This window comes from Schistocerca nitens, chromosome 1 (genome assembly GCF_023898315.1).
Source record: "Schistocerca nitens isolate TAMUIC-IGC-003100 chromosome 1, iqSchNite1.1, whole genome shotgun sequence".
NCBI classification, from domain to species: domain Eukaryota; kingdom Metazoa; phylum Arthropoda; class Insecta; order Orthoptera; family Acrididae; genus Schistocerca; species Schistocerca nitens.
This window is the reverse complement of record NC_064614.1, coordinates 692,832,796-692,855,713: the sequence shown is the minus strand read 5'-3', so window position 1 is coordinate 692,855,713 and position 22,918 is coordinate 692,832,796. Positions and strand designations below refer to the sequence as shown.

General features: G+C 36.6%; 1 protein-coding gene across 1 annotated transcript in view; it reads left to right on the top strand.

Annotated features, from left to right (window-relative positions):
* Positions 1–22,918, top strand: part of LOC126259433 (serine/threonine-protein kinase unc-51) — a 176,981-nt gene that overhangs the window by 120,953 nt on the left and 33,110 nt on the right. Inside the window, exons 18-19 of the mRNA XM_049956246.1 lie at positions 4,500–4,809; positions 20,688–20,836. Coding sequence (XP_049812203.1) covers positions 4,500–4,809; positions 20,688–20,836 — 459 coding nt within the window. The remainder of the gene's footprint in view (positions 1–4,499; positions 4,810–20,687; positions 20,837–22,918) is intronic.

Here is a 22,918-nt window from a genome sequence, read left to right as displayed (position 1 = left end):
CCAATGATTTCTGAACACTACAACCAGAGGTTCTCCCATCACATATATGAAAACAGCACTGGGAATGCATTTAGTGGAGATACCGTAAACAGTACATGAAATTAATGGATGAATTGGAATGAGACTATATCTTCATTGATTACATATCAAATTATCCATTCACTTTATTTCAGCGAATCTAATTCATTTGACATCATAAACGCTTTGGGTATTTATCATACTAGTCCAATCCATCCAATTGTGTGTGTGGGTTGGAATGAGCTATTGCTAAGGAGGAAAATTTTGTGTAAATGTAACACAATAAATAACACAAAATATGTGGTTTTCACAAATGTAACAGGTAATGGATGGTTTCTACAAAATTGGGCATTTTTCCTGTTCCACCATAAAAATCTTATAAATATGAAAGCAGCTAATTTCTGAGGCAAAAATAACTTAAGTTTTTGCAACAAAAATGAAGAAACCAAAATCGCTTTACAAATGACCAAACCCCTACATAATGCAGTAAATGCAAATACTTCTAATATACTGGAACTTACCACAGTAAAAAACTTTAAATAAAAAAAATTCTAGATACTGGAGGTCTAGTGACAAAATCTGATATGGGTAACACAAATGTGCTATTGTGTAAAGAAGATCACATAGAGAAAACATTACAGTATTTTGACAAGAACAGCATAAACAAAATTAGTATAGATGAAAAAATGAAATTTTACCCCCAGCATCATTTTTCTGCAACTGTGTTGTTAATGAGGCCGTACTTACCCACATGGCAGACAATCTTATCAACAGAGATGCAGGTTTTCGATTACGTGCCACCTGGGATCGAGCACTGGCTGCCATTCAATTAAAACAGAGAAAACAAGAACTTCCGAGTCATGACTCCATGCAACAGACTGCTGAGATTTAATTCAGCTTTAAACCATGGAAGCATATGGCAGCACAGTCATAACCCACAGCACATGTGTAGAAGGCTTTTTGTGGCTTCCAGCAGGGGGCACTAGGAGTGCCACTTTCCTGCAATTGCGAGCATCTTCCCGTGCACGCGTATTGCCTGCTTCCGGCTCAATAAATTTCGGCACCGCCGTGTGATTATCATCAGTTGCATCTCAGTTGCATCTTGCAGCAGTGACAGTAGCAGCTACCACCACCTGAAGATGTTGGGCAGGTGCACTAATACAATATAGTGGGATTTACTCAGTATGGTCCAGTGGCAAACTCAAGAACTGTATATGCAACAGATCCATCAGGAAAAACTGAAAAGTCACATATTTTTAACAATTACAGGAAGCCTATACATCCAGTCATAATAATAAGGAATAATTCAAATCATCCAATCCAACGCAGAAAAGCATATTTCTATTCAGTTTTACCCCGAATGTTACAGTTACCATTTACAGACAAAGACAGAGCTGTAGAATTACAGACAAACAAAAGGACAGTGTTAAGGAACAATTACCAAGAATGTGATATAATGAAATTGTACCACACTATCCAGAAAAACATTAAATGAAAGAAAATAACAGTATTGGCAAGCCAGTAGCAACAAATGGTATATTACTCATACATAAAATGTCCTAAAACAGACCATATTGTGAGATGTTACCCAAGACAGAAAGTTAAAGTAGCATTTTGAACTAGTAACTTCCTTAGACATGCACTAATATACAAAGAGAATGTACATAAGGTCAAATACAGTAATTCAGGAGTATATAAAAGGATCTACCAAAATTATCAGAGCACATACATTGGCCAAACTGGAATAGCCTTTAAAATACATTGTAAAGAACATTGTGATTTAAATTCAAATTGTACAGCATTTGGTGAACATTTGAGAACAACAAAACACAGAATAGGTGAGATTCAGAATAATATGAAAATTACCCACACCACAGATAAAGACCCTCTGTTAAATGTTTTGGGAGAATTGGAAATTTTCATAGAAAAGAAAAAAAAAAGACCTGTAAAATTTCTAAACAACAAAACGAATTTAATTTAGATGGGCTCTTCCAGTTTGTTGTGAAATGCTGTAGATATGCTACCAAAATATACTACTTGCCATGTCTTCGTAACAGAAATGTTTTTAAAAGTGATAGTTTTGAATGCATTATGGTAAAGACATATTTTAAATTCATATTTTTTATAATGTATTTTGAAAGATAAGCATATATGTACAGATATGAGATGTCTATACACACACACCCATAAAAGAGATAACAAAAATGTAAGTTTCATTTTCTGTATTTGTAAATTATCTTTGGATATACTATACAATGGATGGTACAAGTATTATTGTAGTGTACTTTAAACAGGGTGTATACGACCCAGGACAACCAGGAGATCCGGGAAAAACCCGGGAAATTTTTCATCTGGGAGAAAACCGTGAAAAACTCGGGAATTGTTTAGAATTCTGGGAATTTTTCATTGATTTAGTTTTCAGTTAAATTTTTGTGATCTTGGCTGGTAAGAACTGATACTCTAACAAAGGATATTACTGTATCCCACTATTGCAGAATAATACTGCAGCAACACAACACGAACGAGAGAATAAAAGAAAATGGAAATGAAACTTAAGTTGCAAAGGAAATGCGCCATATACAGCAACAAAACACAGTGCTCATACAAGGGTCTGCCAACAGCAAAGTGTGTCAAATGCTTTAGAAATACTGTGCAATGCTTCATAAAAACAAATTGCCTCTGATGAGCGTGACGTAACAGCTGTTTAAATTAGATTCATTTGAGCAGTTGAGGGTGGGCTCTTGGGCATGTGCAGTTGCTTCTGGTTACAGGAAGTGTGGCTGGGTGCCACTATCTACTATTGCCCCAGTTCGGAAATATTGTAGATCCGGGGCTGATGCACAGTGCAGTCTGAGCTGTGGTGGGGAGGTGGGTCGTCTCCATGTGAGTGGAGTTTACATTCAGTGATTTTGTTGTTTCCTCTTCATTTATTGCTCTCACGTTAAATGAAAACAAAACAAATTTTTATGGCTAGGAGCTATCAAATGAATTAAAATACGTTTGCGTAATTACGGGAAGCAAAAATATGTTGTTAGTTTCAGATTTTATTTCCACGTTTCTGACAGTCAAGCATTAATCGTCATGCAGAACAATGAAGTTATTTTTGTCGATTTGCTAAAGAGATTTGGCTTTTATTAATCTTTTCCGCTGAGGCAGTCAATTTATTCGAAACCAAGTGTTTAATTTCACTCTATTCGCTAGTTTCAACTGTTCGCTGCATTTCAAGTACATGTATGGCATTACGTCATAATAAAGAACCAAACATGAAGTAATACGGTACTGGTACTCCAAGAAAATCTACATCCGAATCTGGACATACGAATGTGCACTTTAAGCTGAATTATGCATTTTAGTACGATTCACGATATTCCGATACTCTTGAAGTATCCTCTGATGTCTTGTTTCTTTTATGACATAATGCAAGATCTTTTAATGTTTCACACATAGGAACATTGGGCTTCCTGCATCATCGTAGCTGCGCAAGTGTGGTGACACCTATTATCTGGCACTCTCTTGCATCTGCTGAAACAAACCTATTTATAACAGGTTGCGGGAAAATGTTGCAAATGGTGGTTTGAAAAGCGTTACATTCAAATTAAATTTCCTTTTACGCAAGATGAACTATGTGCGAGAATGTAAGATGAATTTCTTAAATCACAAAGTGTTTGACTCTCATTTAAAAATCAGCTCTTTGGGGAGACCATTTAGAAGAATTTCAAGCCCAGAAGATCAGACATTTAAATCGTTATTAAAAGTTTACTGGCACACTTGTGTGATATATCTTAAAGTGTAACACGTGCAAAAATGATCAATATTACATGTGGAAGCTTAGCTTCTCTTCCAGCTTATTAATCTTAGAGACCAATATTATATGTGAAAGCTATATCTATTAATTTTAACCCTAACATTTCTTAATTGAGTGTTCATGCTACTTAAGAGTGATCTTGCTAATGACTGACTGCATCAAGTGTCCTATTCTGTTATCAGCTGGTGAGATCACGTGACATGAGCTATGACAACTATGGTACAGGATGTAACAATATATTATTCAACTAACCACTTATTTTGATAACAATGGAAGGAATATTTTAATTGTTGTACAGCTTTGTATTTCATCTGGCTTTGTTAACAAAATACAGGGATGTTTTGATCTATTACATCATATTTTGTACACTGTTTTTTTTATGGTTGGAGGTTGGTAACTCTGGCTTTGAACTGCTGCATAATCGCCCTTGTAGATGTTGTCTTTGACAAACAGTCTAAAAGTAATTAAATCACAGGTGATAATACATGTTCAGGGGTCAGTTCTTGGTATTTTGCCTCTGTTTTATCTCTGTTGAAGTAGTCAAGAATAAGGTCCTATCAGAAGACAATTTATTTTGTTCAAGTTTATATGGTTAATTTTTTAGTATTTTAGTGACATGTTTAATAGCTGTCAAATAGGTGTCGTATTTTCATAGTTTGTTTTATATGTTTTACAGAGGGAACACAATGAGACACTGGCCAAACTAAATTTCGTGTTAGCACTGTCTGACTGTGTAGCAGAGTTGGCAGCATCTCGCTCAACTCCACTAGCAGCATTAGCGGATGGTGCAGGGAGTGGTGGTGGTAGTGTTGGTGGTAGTGGTGGTGGAGGAGGAGGAGGAGGATCACGACAGAGTGAAGGAACTCGGCGTGCTGAGCAGCTGGTCCTGCTTGTACGTGCATTGCAGCTTTTAAGCTCAGGACTGAATCTAGCAACACAGCAGTTGCGAGCCGGAGTACTGCAACCATCAGCGTCAGTCAAAAGTGGTGAGTAAGAGTCCAAAAAAATTAGTGGCTTTTTTTTTTCCACATTAAATCATATACTGCGATATGTGACATTTAGTGAAAGGGGTTCTCATTCTCTAAGATTTTTCTCAGTTCTATACCATCAGTTCTTGCTTTGCACAGTTATTCCCCATCTCCAAAAGAAACTTCTGTTTCTCACCTTGAGGCTTTTCTCTCAGCTATTCTCATGGCTTTTTGGTTGCTTTGTAACATCAGATGAGATTGAATCCTGATTTAAAAGTCTTGTGACTTTCTTAATTCATAGTATTAACTTTACATTGATTCTTGTATGTGCTTTGTGAACTCTCGTGGCATTTTCTCTGCCTTATTTTTAGGTCTTTCTAGTTTACTTGCTAATTCCAGATTTTGCATGTTCTGTATTTTATTGCACTGCAAAACTGCCTGTTTCACATTTTTTTTGCATTATGTTCTCAAACCTTCAACATTTCTTCCATTGTATGGTAAATAACAATGACAGTTGGTTTCATATTGGATTGATAGAAATATTCCTTGTGCTTTTTGTCTGTGAGAAAGCTATTTATTTGCTGAGGCAACTAGCAAACTGTAATTAATCAGCAATACATTTTCATCCATTATCTGTGTATCTTCTGCTCTTGGTATACTTTCTCAGTGTCATATCTGAAGAAGATTTCTGGTTTGGAGCAGAAGAAATTACCCAGCAAAGTTTGAAGAAGATGTTTTATCTGAAAATAAGGATAAATAATGGAAAATTTGGAAGTTTGAGAGCTTAGGGTCTGAGACTATGGGGTCTGTGGAATCACTTCCCAATCAGATTTCTGAATAGCTTTTTTTAACAGCATTGTGGAAAGCTTTACATGTTCCTTATAGGTAATTTGTTGTACAAGATGCTGCACTTATCAACCACACAAACTATTTTCTGTGAATGCATAGAAACTTACATACAGTTGCTGTGTTCTCAGGGAACAGTCATTCTTTTTTATGTTGTATAAAGCCACCACTTTTTGGCATGACTAAGAATCGTGATTAGAACTGGCAGATGTGTGTGTGACAACTGGTGTGGAGCTAACAGAAATGTATATGCATTAGTTTTACTTGAAGAATGCAGTACCTATGTTCACTATTTTCAAACCTCACCTGTGGAACAAAAATGTTGCCTAATGAATGATTGGTCACTAGTCAGCATGTCCACTAGTTATTGACAACAGACATGTGGATCATGAGATATAAAAATGTTCCAAAGGTTGCCAGTGCTACCATTTTTTACCTGATTATAAGATGAGGATTTACCCCAAATTCTTCATATGAAAAGTACAGGGTCACTTATATTCACAGATTAAACTACTGCTGCTAAGGTCAACATTTTTATGTCATTTAACAGGTTAATATAGTGGGTCTCTTATATTTAAAGGTGAAGTTTTGGCTGTTCGGGTCACATGCAGATTTATTTTTGAAGAATTCTGGAGGTTAGAGATGCACAAATGATATTCACATTCAAACAGGCTAGATATGTTCTGATACACCAAAGCACTCAATATATATAAATCTTGCTCGAATGATCACATGATATTTGGCTCACACGACACTAGTGCAAGGGATGAATTAGCCACTACAACAGTCTGTTGCTCCACTTAAAATTTATCAATTTTTTTGAAAGACAGGAGGAAATAGCATTAAATTCTATAATCTCACAAACTCTTGTGTGGTATTTGAACAGGTTTGCAATAAAAGTTCTCATACATGCATGGATACCGTATACAAATATTTATGCTGCTTATTAAGAAAAGATAACATTCAGAGGCAAAAAGGCAGAACAGCTGTGTTCTCATGTCCCGCCATAACCACAGCCTCATAAATTGCAGCATATTCAGGAGAAGCAACCAAATATAAATGACCATGAAAATATAAATTTCACAGCTCTGCTATTAGGATAATGATGATGATTAAAATAGTGGTATCACAAATAACAGGCTTAGTAAAAAGGTAGTGGAGGTAAAAATTATGTAAACCATTTCTTTTTGTTTATTTGATTTCTCCTTGTATTATGAAAATGTAGATAATAACGAAGGGCGTAAGTTTAGAATAGGTATAATGTTAACTTTTTGGCAGATACTTTTTATCAATAAAACAGTTTGTAATTTTAATTAGTCAGAATATGCACAAAAATAAATAATAAAAAAAGTTTTGCTGAAGGGTCTTATATTCAGCATCATCTTATACTTAGGTAAATACAGTACTAGATGGGTTATTGAAGTGGCTGATCTTTTGTAGCCTTTTTTTTTATTTATTTGTTTTTGTAGTGGTCAGCCAGCACATGTATCAGCATTAAAATAGTTTAGAATTGTTTAGACTATTTTTGTTTTGAGTAATTAGATATCACCCAAATTATGTGAGGACTTCGTTTTATTAACCAAAGACAGTGCATGCATGCATGATTGTTATACCAAGCACTCCTCTTTGAAATAATATGCTGTGCGGAGTGTCCGCTTGGTTTGACACACCATGTCATGGATTGTGCAGCCCCTTCCACCTGAGGTTCGAGCCCTCCCTCTGGCAGGGGTGTGTGTGTTGTTCTTAGCATAAGTTAGTTTAAGTAGAATGGAAGTCCAGGGACTGACGACATCAGCAGTTTGGTCTCTTAGAAATTCACACACACTCACATACATTTGAAATAATATAGTTATTTTCATCCTTGCTTTCTCCAGTGGCATTCTCTTTGTAGGCACCAAAAATATTTTAAGCTTCTGCTGCATCCTTTGTTCTTGCATGAAACCCAAACTGATGAAATAATAGTGTATCGGACATGTTGCTGGTTCTCTCTCCTTTCCATTTTTATGATATCATCTTTAGCTCATAACTAGCACTAACTTGGTTCATATTTGTAGAACTCTTAAGCAGGTTTATGAGTATGATACTATAAATATTGAATGAGAGATAAAAATTGTTGTGGTATTGAACAAGAATGGTAATAATCTGTGCATCAAATTTATACCAGTAGCTTTGATGTTCCAGTAATCTGTGTTGGTATTTTTGTAGATTTCAAAATGTATTTGTAGATAAGACAGTTCTTAAACTATGACTGCAGCTGGTTCTTCATATGTTTTTGTTGAGACCAAATTAAGGAAGTCCATAAAAAATGGAGCATTATCAGCAGGATTTTAAATACCACCCACCCTCCTGTCTTTGCCATAAAGCAAAATTAGTTGTCAAAAATAAAATTAAAGAAGTCTAGTTTCTGTTACAGTTGTACAGCATGGCTTGTTCTCTGACAACTGTCACTTGTTTACCACACTGCCGTACAGATTTCTCATGCCAAAGTATTGATGGCTGAGTTAAATACTAAAACAGAAAGAACACCCTGTGGCTATCATTAATCGCCCAATATTATTTTTCTTGGTATTAATGTACTACCTCTGCAAGGGCTGATTTGAAAAACATCTCTTTAATTTCTTCTTGCATTGGCTGTTCTTTATATCCACTTTATTTTGTGTTCTACAACGTTTTGGTCATTTTCAAGCAGCTGCTCACTTGTCAGATAAACAAATTAGAATACAAGCTGCAGAGCAACCATTGGTTATAGTCACCAAAATAAAAATAGCACACTTTTTGGATTAATGTCCTATAATTTTATGGGCAGTGCATGCTTGGCATGATATACAGTACAGTAAAATAAAAATTAAACTCTTTGTAAGTACAGGTAAAAACAGTAAATCGACAGTAGTTGAAAATGAAATGGTAAAATAGTTTACAAAGCTTGAGAGCTGTAGCCATAGTATCAGCTTTTGTATAAACGCTAGCAAACAACTCAGTCATTTACTAGTCTGAGGGATCACTGAACTGTGTGGAGCGATGCCTTCTGTCATACAGGTCAAGGTACGTGGAAAGGTACATTCTATGTGTGATCCATGTTATCTAAGCTATTAACACAAATGTTAGGAGGGGAAGAAAGCATTATTTCCTCTTTATTCCTCATAGAAGGATGATAATCGATACTAGCAAAGTATAAAACTCACAATAATGCCATTTTTAATAGTTGTTGTGTGCAGTTGATAACAATAAAAATGTTTAAAGGAAGATGATGCACCTGGGTGTATATGCCCTGGGACAGTCGGGAAATTCAGGAAAAATGTGGGAATTTTTTCACCTGGGAATTTCTCATTGTTTTAGTTGTCAGTTACGTTTTCGTGATTTCGAATGGTAAGAGCTGATACTTTAACAAAGACTTTTACGTTAGCCCACTACTGCAGAATAATACTGCAGCAGTAAAACAAAAATGAGAGAGTAACACCAAAATAAAACTTTAATTGCAAGGAAAATGTACCATTTACAACAACAGAAAACATCTCACAAGTGTCTGCTGGCATCTGAATGTCTCAAAGGTTTTATGATGAAGGCTATGCTCATGCAATACTTTATAACAACAAACTGTATTTGATGAGCTTGACATCACAACTGTTTACATTTGTAACAGGTCACGGGAAAGTATTGTGAATTGTGGTTTGAGAAGCATTACTTTCAATGTAAATTTCCTTTTACGCAAGATGAATTGTGTGTGAGAATGTGCGATGAGTTTCGTAAGTCATGGAGAATTTGTCTCATTTAAAATTTAACACCTGACGATCAGACGCTTAGAAAAACTTTGGGCCTAGAAGACCAGCCATTTATGTAATTATTTAAAATTTTACTCACACATTTGTGTTTTATGTATCTTAAAGGGTAACTGGAGATACTAGAAGGTTTCAGATAGATTATATAATGGTAAGACAGAGATTTAGGAACCAGGTTTTAAATTGTAATACATTTCCAGGGGCTGATGTGGACTCTGACCACAATCTATTGGTTATGAACTGTAGATTAAAACTGAAGAAACTGCAAAAAGGTGGGAATTTAAGGAGATGGGACCTGGATAAACTGAAAGAACCAGAGGTTGTACTGAGTTTCAGGGAGAGCATAAGGCAACAATTGACAGGAATGGGGGAAAGAAATACAGTAGAAGAGGAATGGGTAGCTTTGAGGAATGAAATAGTGAAGGCAGCAGAGGATCAAGTAGGTAAAAAGACAAGGGCTAGTAGAAATCCTTGGGTAACAGAAGAGATACTGAATTCAATTGATGAAAGGAGAAAATGCAAAAATGCAGTAAGTGAAGCAGGCAAAAAGGAATACAAACGTCCAAAAATGAGATTGACAGGAAGTGCAAAATGGCTAAGCAGGGATGGCTAGAGGAAAAATGTAAGGATGTAGAGGCTTATCTCACGAGGTGTAAGATAGATACTGCCTATAGGAAAATTAAAGAAACATTTGGAGAAAAGAGAACCACTTGCATGAATATCAAGAGCGCAGATGGAAACCCAGTTCTATGCAAAGAAAGGAAAGCAGAAAGGTGGAAGGAGTATATAGAGGGTCTATACAAGGGCAATGTTCGTGAAGACAATATTATGGAAATGGAAGAGGATGTAGATGAAGATGAAATGGGAGATATGATACTGAAGAGTTTGACAGAGCACTGAAAGACCTAAGTCGAAACCAGGCCCCGGGAGTAGACAACATTCCATTAGAACTACTGACAGCCTTGGGACAGCCAGTCCTGACAAAAATCTATCATCTGGTGAGTAAGATGTACGAGACAGGTGAAATTCCCTCAGATTTCAAGAAGAATATAATAATTCCAATCCCAAAGAAAGCAGGTGTTGACAGATGTGAAAAATACCAAACTATCAGTTTAATAAGTCACAGCTGCAAAATCCTAACACGAATTCTTTACAGACAAATGGAAAAACTGATAGAAGCCGACCTCGGGGAAGATCAGTTTGGATTCCGTAGAAATGTTGGAACACGTGAGGCAATACTGACCCTACGACTTATCTTAGAAGAAAGATTAAGGAAAGGCAAACCTATGTTTCTAGCATTTGTAGACTTAGAGAAAGCTTTTGACAATGGTGACTGGAATACTCTCTTTCAAATTCTGAAGGTGGCAGGGGTAAAATACAGGAGCGAAAGGCTATTTACAATTTGTACAGAAAGCAGATGGCAGTTATAATAGTCGAGGCGCATGAAAGGGAAGCAGTGGTTGGGAAGGGAGTGAGACAGGGTTGTAGCCCCTCCCCAATGTTATTCAATCTGTATATTAAGCAAGCAGTGAAGTAAACAAAAGAAAAGTTCGGAGTAGGTATTAAAATCCATGGAGAAGAAATAAAAACTTTGAGGTTCGCCGATGACATTGTAATTCTGTCAGAGACAGCAAAGGACTTGGAAGAGCAGTTCAACGGAATGGACAGTGTCTTGAAAGGAGGATATAAGATGAACATCAACAAAAGCAAAACGAGGATAATGGAATGTAGTCGAATTAAGTCGGGTGCTGCTGAGGAATTAGATTAGGAAATGAGACACTTAAAGTAGTAAAGGAGATTTGCTATTTGGGGAGCAAAATAACTGATGATGGTCGAAGTAGAGAGGATATAAAATGTAGACTGGCAATGGCAAGGGAAGCGTTTCTGAAGAAGAGAAATTTGTTAACATCAAGTATTGATATAAGTGTCAGGAAGTTGTTTCTGAAAGTATTTGTGTGGAGTGTAGCCATGTATGGAAGTGAAACATGGACGATAAATAGTTTAGACAAGATGAGAATAGAAGCTTTCGAAATGTGGTGCTACAGAAGAATGCTGAAGATTAGATGGGTAGATCACATAACTAATGAGGAGGTATTGAATAGAATTGGGGAGAAGAGGAGTTTGTGGCACAACTTGACTATAAGAAGGGATCGGTTGGTAGGACATGTTCTGAGGCATCATGGGATCACCAATTTAGTACTGGAGGGCAGCGTGGAGGGTAAAAATCGTAGAGGGAGACCAAGAGATGAATACACTAAGCAGATTCAGAAGGATGTAGGCTGCAGTAGGTACTAGGAGATGAAGAAGCTTGCACATGATAGAGTAGCATGGAGAGCTGCATCAAACCAGTCTCTGGACTAAAGACCACAACAACAACAAAGGGTAACACACTCTAAAAAAGATCAGGCTTCAAGGTTAGTTAATCATATTTATTTTAGTTCTCTCATAGATTATGAATTGTGCAATAATGATGGTAAAAAGTATAATTATCCTTAAAAAAGTGTGAGGTGAGTTTTTGAGCAATTTCACCAGTAATTGTCTTATTTGTGGAAGAGTTGAAGTGTTCTGGTGTGCAGAGAGATATGTTGCAATCAGAGCTATACAGTTTGCTTCTTTTCTGCTTGCTTTGCCAGTGAATTGTTTTGCCTTCTCCGAACCATGCTCAAAACAGCTCTAATGTTCACTGCTGTTTCTTTTAAAGTAATTCTATAAATAGACAACAGAAGGCAGCACCAATCAAGGACAGGTAAGAGGACACCCGCACCTTGATCTCATATGTAATGAGTCTAATTTTTGAGTGGTAGGTGATTAGTGTGTCTAGAAAATAGTGATCCACGGCTGTACTTGGGCTTGGTCTCCAAATTGTTAAGCATACATTGCAAACATGTGTCTAATACAACTGTTAAATTCGCCACACTAAAATTTTGTAATAAAAAAATATGAAGTGTACAAGTTGCCGCACATCCAATTCCAAAACACATTGTTTTTGGCTGGGTTTCATTTCCTGAAGTGCTGGGAAGTTCTGTGCTGGTGTAGAAAACCTTATCTACTCAAAATATTCATAAGTTTTACAATTGTCAGGGAAAGTATATTGTCACTTAACACAGAAAAAATGAACTTTCTTCTGGAATGTAACACTACCATAGAAGGAAACCGAGCGAGGTGGCGCAGTGGTTAGACACTGGACTCGCATTCGGAAGGATGACGGTTCAATCCCGTGTCCGGCCATCCTGATTTAGGTTTTCCGTGATTTCCCTAAATTACTCCAGGCAAATGCCGGGATGGTTCCTCTGAAAGGGCACAGCCGACTTCCTTCCCCATCCTTCCCTAATCCGATGAGACCGATGACCTCGCTGTCTGGTCTCCTTCCCCAAAACAACCCCCAACCCCATAGAAGGAAATTTGCTACTCACCGTATAGCGGAGATGCTGAGTCGCGATAGGCACAACGAAAAGATTCACACAATTAAAGCTTTCAGCCATTGAGGCCTTTGTCAGCAGTATCTTACTTCTTAAAAACATAGCCATTAGGATACATTAAAATCAAAAGAGAAAACACTTCACCAATGTACAAGCCCACATTCAATTCTCATACCTCATAGTAACTAAACTACGGAATCACTGAAACCAGGTAAAAGACAGGAAATAAATAAAATAATTAAAGTAATTAATAACGGGCTGGTAGTTACATACTATAAAGTTTGCAAAACAACTGTAAGGTGTCCAATGGTATGTAGTATCTGATCAAAGTTTTCTAGGAACTTTCGAGTGTTTTAGTTTGATTTCTTCATTACTTGAAGGATGTTTGTGAAAACTGTTACATAATTCTACCTCCTCAAGAATGCTCATAACTTTCTTTTTATTCAGTTTATGAAGGATCTGCATTCCATTAGCTATATTATGTGCCTCGTGCCTCTCTAACATAATTTGAGTCCCCTAAACCTTTCACTACATGTTCTGCCCATGTGACGTACATAGAACTTACCACATGTTCCACAGTCAATTTTATAGATACCTGAATGTAAGAGTTGAGGTATTCTTTTGAGTATTGTGCTACAGTCTCATTCTCTTGAGAGTTCTATGTGTAGAAACCTATTTTTATTTTGGTGTTATGGAATACTCTCGTGACGTTACTTGAGATGTTGTGAAGATAGGGTAAAACGCTGTATAAAGGCTTTCCTGTCTCTGGTTCCTTTAGTAGTGTTATCCTATTGTTCATTTTCCCTTCTTCCCATTATTATTGTACATTGTTTGTACCATACCTGTTTTGTATCTGTTATTCCTCACAATCTGCTTCAGTATCTGAAGTTCCTTATCAATCTCATTTTTTTTTTCCTAGAGAAACATTTATTAACTTTCATAGCACAGAATGAAAGGTATGTCAAGATGAATTGTGAATAAAAGGGATGTCAAGATGAATTGTGAATAATGATATCTGTTGTAGCTTTATGAAAAATTTAATGTTTTGATGTCAAGAAATGAAGCGTTGCCCTAGATCCAACATAAAATTTATCTTACTATGAATGCTGTTCAGTTGGAGAAACATAACATTAATCTCATCTTTAGAACTATCAAACATGACCAATGTTCAAAACAATTTTAATCTATTGTTTATTTTTTAAAATACATGATTAGATTTGATCTCCCTCGATCATTTTCAGATATATGTATTTTTGTCCTCAACCCATCATGTCTGTATCAGTGCCATACAGTAGGATACTGTGTGTTGTCGGTATAACATTTATAGTGAACCATTTTTTCAGCTGTTTGTTTAAACTTTTGAAAAAGAAATGCAGTGAGTATGATTGATAAAAATGTGTGCAAACTTGCCTGATGTGGAACTACCCTTGCTGTGTGTACGCATTACTCTGAAATGCAAAATAATTATATGAGAGGACCAGCCATGGTAGTTAAATTTGTTCTTTTCTTCATTGCTAATCTTTTTGTATTTATGCAAATTAGTTCTTATGATATTGATACACTGTGCTATAGATGCATGTGTGTAATTTGGTGATGTCAAAGAACACTAGCTTAGTGTTAGAGTTGGGATTTTGTCATATTGAATATCATTTATCATCTCTTCAGAATTCTTTACTCCATGTGTGGATTCATATATGTAGTCTTTTGATCAAACTGTTAAGCTTTTGCTTAATAAATAAGTGGGACTATGTACATTGACATGATAGGGCAGATGGAATTATGTTGTTTATGTGTTTTCATTTGTGCATTCAGCATAGATTTCTTGTGGTTTATTGCAAGAAGGGATATTATTTTTTATCTTTAAAAAGGAATTTGGAATTCCTTATAGCTTTCCTGCTCAAGGCATTGAATTTCTTGCTAGGTTCTTTATCAAATTTAATGATCTTGTCGTTAGCAGAGAATTCATACACTTTATCTACGTATTCATCATGTTAGATGATAATGACTGTGTTTCCCCTGTCTTTCCCAACTGTTATCGCTTTCTACACTTTTAGTTTAATACTGATTTCACATATTATGTAATTATTCTTAGGACTGACATTCCTGGATTGTTTCTCCAAATTTTTTTGCTTTTCTTTGATAAAATGCAAAATTACATTCCACTTCATGTTGCACTATGGTATTTCCATGATTATTCTGCCTGGCCTCACAGTGGGACATTATTTTATTGTTAAGTCTATGTGGGACTACTTTGTTTGCATCTGAATATATTCCTGAACTACCTTGTACATGATTTCTAATTGGGTAGGTTCTGACTGCCTATCAAGTGCTAAATTTATAAGGTATAGTTTAATGTTTAAACTTTTTTTTTTTTTAAACTTATCATGAATCTGCCCTTGTTCATAAAAGTTCACTTTTCTTTTCAGTCTGTTGAGCTACACTCATCTTAGCTTTTATCTTGATGTTAACATATGTGGTAGTCACATTATTAGTAAGACACTTCCTATTAAAGTGAATGCTTTCATTTAAATTCACTAACTTGACTTTGCTCCTGTGGTACGTAACAACCTCACCAAAAATCCTGTAAGGCATTCTTTGCAGTATTTTAATGCAACAGGATTCACAGCCAGTGCAGGAAACTCATTGCTTTCAAGAAGGTTATCATGGCTGTGGACCCTGTTGAAACTAAATTCTCATTAACCTTAAAATCCAAACAATGGAAGAGTTGGGATAGAATAACATATGGCCACACGGAGGAAGATGCCTGCTCAAATGTGCTGAGTAGCAGAGTGTGCTTTTTTTATATTGTTTATCTTAAAATTCCAGAAATAAGATTTTTATGTTCCAAAGTAAGCCATTTAGCTATTCTTAATTAGCTAATGTATGCAGTCTCCATTATGAACAAGCCTACAAAAATGCTGGCATGCTTAAAACAACTGTCAGGCTGTCTCAAAGCTAACAAAACTGATGTCAGTTCTCTTCAGTGGTAGTGTACTCTCATTCATGTTAAGGTTTGTAATTTATGAGGAAGTAACTGTTTGATGTTTCGTTAAAGTGTAACCATGGTTCTGACAGAATGTAAATAATTTAAGAGTGAATAAGATCACTCACCGAATAGCAGACGTGTTAGGTCATTGACAAAAGTTAGCCTTCAGAAGAAATCCTTTCATGAGCTTGAGTGTGTACACACACACACACACACACACACACACACACACACACACACACACACACAGTTCATGTTCATTTGCCGGTTGGACACACAGTGCTGAGATCACAGCTTGGTGGGTGGATTGAGGCAGGGATTGTGTTGTGTTGAGTGGGGTGAGTAGAGGCAGAAAGAGGCAGGAAACAGGAGGAGGGACTGGGGATGGGTAGCTAGCAGATTGGAGGAAGACAGCAGGTATGCAGGTTAGGAATGTGAGAGGGAGGGATAGCAGATACATGGGTTAGGCATGTGACACACAGGTATTAGAGCCGGTTAGTTGTAGTGTACAGTGAACATGATGTGGATGTGTGCATTGGGAGGAGGTGATGACAAGTCAGGGGAAGCAGAAAATATTGTGTAGAGAATGTGGTACAGTGGTTTGGCAGAGATTGAGTCCAGGAGAATCACAGGAGTGAAGGGTATGTTGCAAGGATAACTATCATCTACATAGTTCAGAAAAACTGGTGCTGGGAGGAAGGGTTGAAATGGCATGGTTTGTGAAGCAGCCATTGAACTCAAGCAAGTTGCGCTCAGCAGCCTATTGTGCCACTAGTTGGTCAACTTTGTTCTTGACCACAGTTTGGCAGTGGCCATTCGTTCCAGTGTACAGCTGGTTGATGGTCATGCCCAAAGAAAATGCTGTGCAGTGATTGCAGCAGAGCTAGTATATGACTCGATGTATTAGCTGGGTGAATTGGGCAGGTCTTGTACCTGTTGCTTCCATAGAGGTATGACCCCTGTGGCAAGGGGTTGGTTTCTTAACTTTCTTCCTGTTGATTTTTGTCCAAACTTATATTTGAGACAGTTATTGTATTGACAACTAAGAGTGCTGCACAAGGAAACTCTGACTTTGAGTTAGTTGTCTAGTTAGACTTGTGTAATAGCAGTAGCACTAATGTTGATGACAACAAAATATTAGTTGCTAATTACCTTGTATATGCTATGGACTAAAGGACAGTGCGAAATGAATCACTGGAAGGTTCACAGAGGAATCATCTGTTGGATTTAAGTGGTACTCTTGACAGAATAAACACTATCAACACATTCAAGATCTACAAAACAAACATGTAACTTTGAATCTGAGCAGTGAAGATAATCCTGGTGATATTAGTAACCGTACTTCCTCGGTATTATTAATTGCTCACCTAGGTTACACATTTTTCCCCAGAGATATACAATCAGGTGTTGAATTTGAAAATTGTTTCAATATTTGAGTTTTGATATCTACTTTTTGGGAGGCATACTTTGCTCTGAAATGTGTCAAACAGATGGGAACAGCAACAGAGTACTGTCAGCAGATGTTTACCAGAAGGGAGATTCATATCATGGTTGTAGTTCTGCTACATGTCTTCTCATCATCACCACCATTATTATTGTTGTTATTCTTATTATTATTAGTTTCTTGTTCTATCTTTCTGTAGCATAGGCATTCCCTAGAGGTCAAGCACATTCAGTTTGTTGCAGTGCAGTAAATATCTTCTCTGCCATAGCATGCAAAGATAACCAGTCAACAAACTGAAAACTGATTTCAGCTTAACGTTTCCTTGCACATAGATTGTACTATCTACTCCCAGTCATAATTATCATTTCTTCTTATATATGTAATTTTCCTGTTACAAAAGGTCTTACAAAAAGGAACAAGACTGCTCACTAATGAGATGGTATATTAGTATGTGTTTGTTGATCTTTAATTAGTGTGATGAGTTTCATAAAAGTCAGTCAGCTCTGTGGCAGTTGATGAGCAGTTTAATATAGATATGTTTTAGTGCAGAATAAATAATTTTCAGCAATAGTTTTTGTGGGTGCTAATTATGTCAATATATATAATGTAACAGCTGAGAATCCTGATAAGCACAAAATATTTACATTTTTACTCTGTTCTACAAGTTCCTGGGTTTTTAAGTGAATTTAGTTCTTACTGTCTCTGTACAAGGTGTTATCAAAAAGTAACTGGAAGTTTTTAATTTTGGTGTCTATATAAATCCAATTTTCAAAAAAAATTTTTTTATCTTGTTGGTATACATTTTCTGGTGTGTGTGTACAATTTCAGTTGTTTTAAACATTTAGTTTACTGTTGTCACTCTAAAAGGTGATACGTGTTTTCGAGTGCTGAGCAAATATTTGCTTTAAAAAAAGGTGGATCAAAGAATTTGCATTAAATTTGGATGAAATATGGAGTAACATACAGCACCACATTCAAAATGTTGACTGTGGCTTTTGGTGAGTCTACAATAAGTAAGACAAGAGTTTACAATTGGTATAAATGTTTCAAAGAGGAGGAAGACGACAAATGCCCTGGACGCTGTAGCACATCACGACAATGTAAATGCCAGGCAGGTGGCATTTATCCTTACAGCACATTCTCCACTTCCACAATTATCCCGGCCTGAACCCAGAGTAACCTACTGTCTCCAAACATAACATAACTTATGCCCCAAGCCCTTTACCCAGCCGTCTTTCCCCTTCCCCACACCTCTCCTTTTTCGCTTGGGCTCCCCCGCACCTCCCACAGCCTCCTGATGCTGCACCTGTAGACAGTCTAGTCCCTGCTTGCTCTGTGAGACAGCAATCTCCTCTCCCACCACCCATACTCTTCTACCACTCTACATGTCAGTTGCATTCCAGTCCAAGCTGCTGGAGATGGTGGTCATGTGGGCATGAGGTGTGCTTGCTTGTTTGAAGGAATATGGGTGTGTGTGTGTTTTTCCTCTTCTGACGAAGCCTTCTGGCATAAACTAATGTGTAATTATCTTTTTATTATGCCTGTCTGCAACTTAACATTGTTGACAACAGTGTGGAAGAAGTAAAGAAAATGGTTCCGGAAAATTGCCATCAGAAAAGTTGCTGGGGATGTTGGCATATCCTTTGGCTCATGCCAAGCAATTTTTTCAGATGTTAGGGGCATGAAACATGTAGAAGCAAAGTTTGTTCTGAAATTACTTAATAGACAACACTCAGGAATTGCTGAATGAAGTTGACAACAATCGAGAACTTCTAAAGGAGGTTAACAGGCAGTAAAAACACGGGTATGCAGGTATGATGTCAAAACAAAGGCCTAATCATCCCAACTGAAACCTCCGTAAGAGACAAAAAAAAAAAAAAAAAAAAAAAATGACAAGTACTACCACATGTGAAAAAAAAAAAACGCAACCAGAATTGTGACTAAACCACTCGTGGAAATTGAATCACAATAACGTCCTACATACCTCGATAGTTCTTTGTAATTTCTCAGGACATGGCCCTCTGTGACTTCTGTCTATTCCTGAAGCTGAAGAGAGCCATGAGAGGATGTTGTTTTGCCACCATTGATGAGATAAAAAACATTATCACTTAGCTAAAGGAGCTGAACACCGAAACCAAAAGTTAGTTCCAGAGCTGCCTATAAGATTGGAAAAGTTGCTGGCACAAGTGTATTATTGTACTTCAGGGAGATTACTTTGAACAGGATGAAGTTGATGTTGTGAATAAATAAAGATTCTTTAAGAAAAACAAAAATTCCCATTACTCTTTGTTCATGCCGCATGCAAGACTTCATAAATGTTGCAAAATAGCTGTTTTGTATATTCCTCATCTCTTCCCTAATATATGTGGTTTGCTTATTTGTTTCTATTGGATAATAAATTGTAGGAATATGGATGTCTTCATAATAATTTCCTTCCCCTCCTACATGTCGAGCATAGCCAGTACTACTCTTTAATTTGTCGCATAGTTGAAGTTAGTGATACTTGTAATAGGAAACAGAAATTTTCTCTTTTTCTTTTCAAACATTGACAAAACATTTATGACTATTTTTATCATCTTATTTTCCTTGACTGATGTCAGAACCTAAGTTATTTGTTTTGTATATTGTTTGAAAATAATTTACTCTTGATGTAGCTTGCGTAAATTTTCTGTTTCTGAAATTTTCTGATTGCTTATATGTTTCAACAATTCCTATAATGATTGTAATTGTAATTGTCGGCATTGGAAAAAATAAAATTGTGCATTGAATTTGTTGCTTAGTGTGCTTTATTAATAAAAAAACACTACAGCCTAGCATTCAGACAGTGCTTTATTTTTTCTATCGCTGTAGTATCAGTGTGTTCAGTACTGTATAATAGTATAATTGTGGGTATTGTAGACTAGACAGTGTACATAGAGTGTCTGTCATTTTCAGCTGCTTACTGTCTGTAAAAACACCCTTTTAAACGGAGTAAAAGTTCTTACCATTTTATTGGTGACATCAGTTACTATATGTGTGGTGTCTGTTCTCTCAGACATGATCAAAAGAACAGACACTACAGATTTATGATTCTGCATACATATAATGAAAGAGAAATACTGACATCAGCCACGTCTGTGGGCACTGAAATAATTCAGTGGCAACAAGTGAAAATTTGTGCTGGACTGGGATGCGAATCCGATTTCCCACTTTAAGTGAATGATCACCATAACTGCTTCATCTATTCAAGTAACATCTGTGTTAAGTCACTGTGCCTTTTCCATTTATGCGTGTTATTTCTTGCTCACTTCTAAAAAAAAAGAGAGAAATATCACTACAGCCCACTGTTTTTAAACTTACATAAATGTGAGTAGTTTGTTGTACGTCATATAAAAAGTAAAGTGTCACATTACAGTGTTTCAGCATTTTTGTTTTCCTCTTTGCAGTGGTCAGTATGTTGAATTCAAAATTTCACCAGTGTTTAAATGAGTGCAAGCAGCTAAATACTCCTGGGCTTCTGCAAAAAGCAGGAGTAGATCCATCAAGCACTAGTATCACTGCAGATAGAATTCTGTACAACCATGCAATCCAAATGGTAAGTTATGGAAATTGATAGTTGTTACATTAAATATATCACAAATCATGCATTCTTTGTAAAATGAGAGCTTAATTATTCTTAGTGAATGCAGAAACAGCAAACTGACAAATGCCAGTTTCTGTCAGAATACTACACAAGTATTAGTCATTATTCTCAAGCTTTTGTCACTGGAAGAATAATAAGTGCTCATAGTCTTTGAACGAGTGATATGGATATCATATGGCAAAATATACAAAACATTTCCCTATCCTCATATCTCTCTGCAGTCACCTCATTTCTGTATTTATTCATCTGCACATTGATATTAAATTATGTAGGTCTTTATTTTTCATCTACTTGTATTCATTCACACTTGAGAACTTAGCTGGAAAGTGCCTGGTTCCCATCAACTATTTGGTGTTAACTTAATTCTAATCATTTGTGTCATTGACTACATACTTACTGATTTCTTCTGTCTGCTGCCCCCTCCTCCTCCTCCTCTTCCTCCTCCTCCTCCTCCTCCTCCTCCCCTCAATTTTTGATACTGTTTCCCTGTATCTTGTCACATATTTCTTTTAAATTTTAATTTTTCTTTCAAATATTGCAGTATATGGTTTTTTATTTACTTTGGCTTTCCAAATGTTTGTTTCTCTGTCCTCTATCACTGTCATTCATTTATACTTCCAAGTACAGCCTTCATTATCATAAGCTTGTATTGCTCTGCCTCTTCTGACTTGTCAGGTATTCATATCTTATCTGTTTCTGACATTTCATTATTGATTTCTGTCTGGTCTGTCTTGCATCTCTCTCAAACTGATATGCTGGGTGACTGTTGTTCTTGAGCTGCCTCAAGCTTTTCAAACTTTGAATCTCTCTCCATGGATGAATCACTTCCTGGTTCTGGAACGTAGTGTCTTTGTTAGATTCTCTTCATGTGGTTAGTCTGCAATCACCTTTTAACTGTAACTCATTTCTGTATTTATTCATCCGCACATTAATATTAAATTATGTAGGTCTTTATTTTTCATCTACTCTTTTGTAGAATGAACAATGTAGGAAAAGGTAGATTGCTGCTCACCACAAAGGGAACAAGTTGCAGACAGGGACAATTAAAGACACTTACACATATGCTATCGGCCTCAGCCTTCGTCAGAAAAAGAGAAACACACACCATTCATTCAAACACCTCATGCACACAACATCGGTAGCTCAGGCCACAATAAGCTACTTTGTGTACTACTACTACTACTACTACTAGTAGTAGTAGTTGTTGTTCCAGTTTTTGCGAACCATCCTAGACTAGTGTTCCTGGAAGAAAGGATCATTTCTTCCATGAATGCTAGTCTTGCATGGTTTGCAGGAGAACTTTTGTGAAATTGGGAAGATAGGAGATGTACTGGTGGAAGTAAAGCTGTAAGGATGGGTCATGGGTCATGCTTGGGTAGCTCAATTGGCAGAGCACTCACCTGTGAAAGGCATAGCTCCCAAGTTCGAGTCTCAGTCCGTCACACAGTTTCAATCTGCCAGGAAGTGTCAGCAGTTAACATTTTTTAATTATACAGATTTTCCTGTTTGGTTGTACGATTAATTGTCAAGTAAACCTATTGTTCAACATTTCTCTTAATGGCTTAAAAAATTGTTCACCAAATATCAACAGTTGTTCATCATCTCATTGAGTTGCATGAAGAATCTTCGAGTGCACATACGGCACTAGCTCTATGACAATATTTTTATGTGGCATGTCAATTCCCCTTTGTTACACAAGAAACAGTAAAAGCTGAGATAGATAGGATGTGTGGTTTAAGTATTATCGTGTGCACTAGTCAATGAGCAACACTGAAGGTGAAGAATTCCTGTGGAGTATTAGAGTATGTGATAATTTTAATGCCACCATTAGCACCTTGTTTAATAGACTTTTATCCTGTTCCATGATCTAAGGAATTATTGGTGAAATTTACTGGGGGACGGTATGTTTCCAAGGTTTATCTGCAGAAGAATATTTAAAATTGCCTTTGAACACAGAAAAACAGAAGATCCTAACTCTCAGCATGCATTTTAGCAGACATTAATATAACTATTTACTTTCAGAGTGAATGAAAC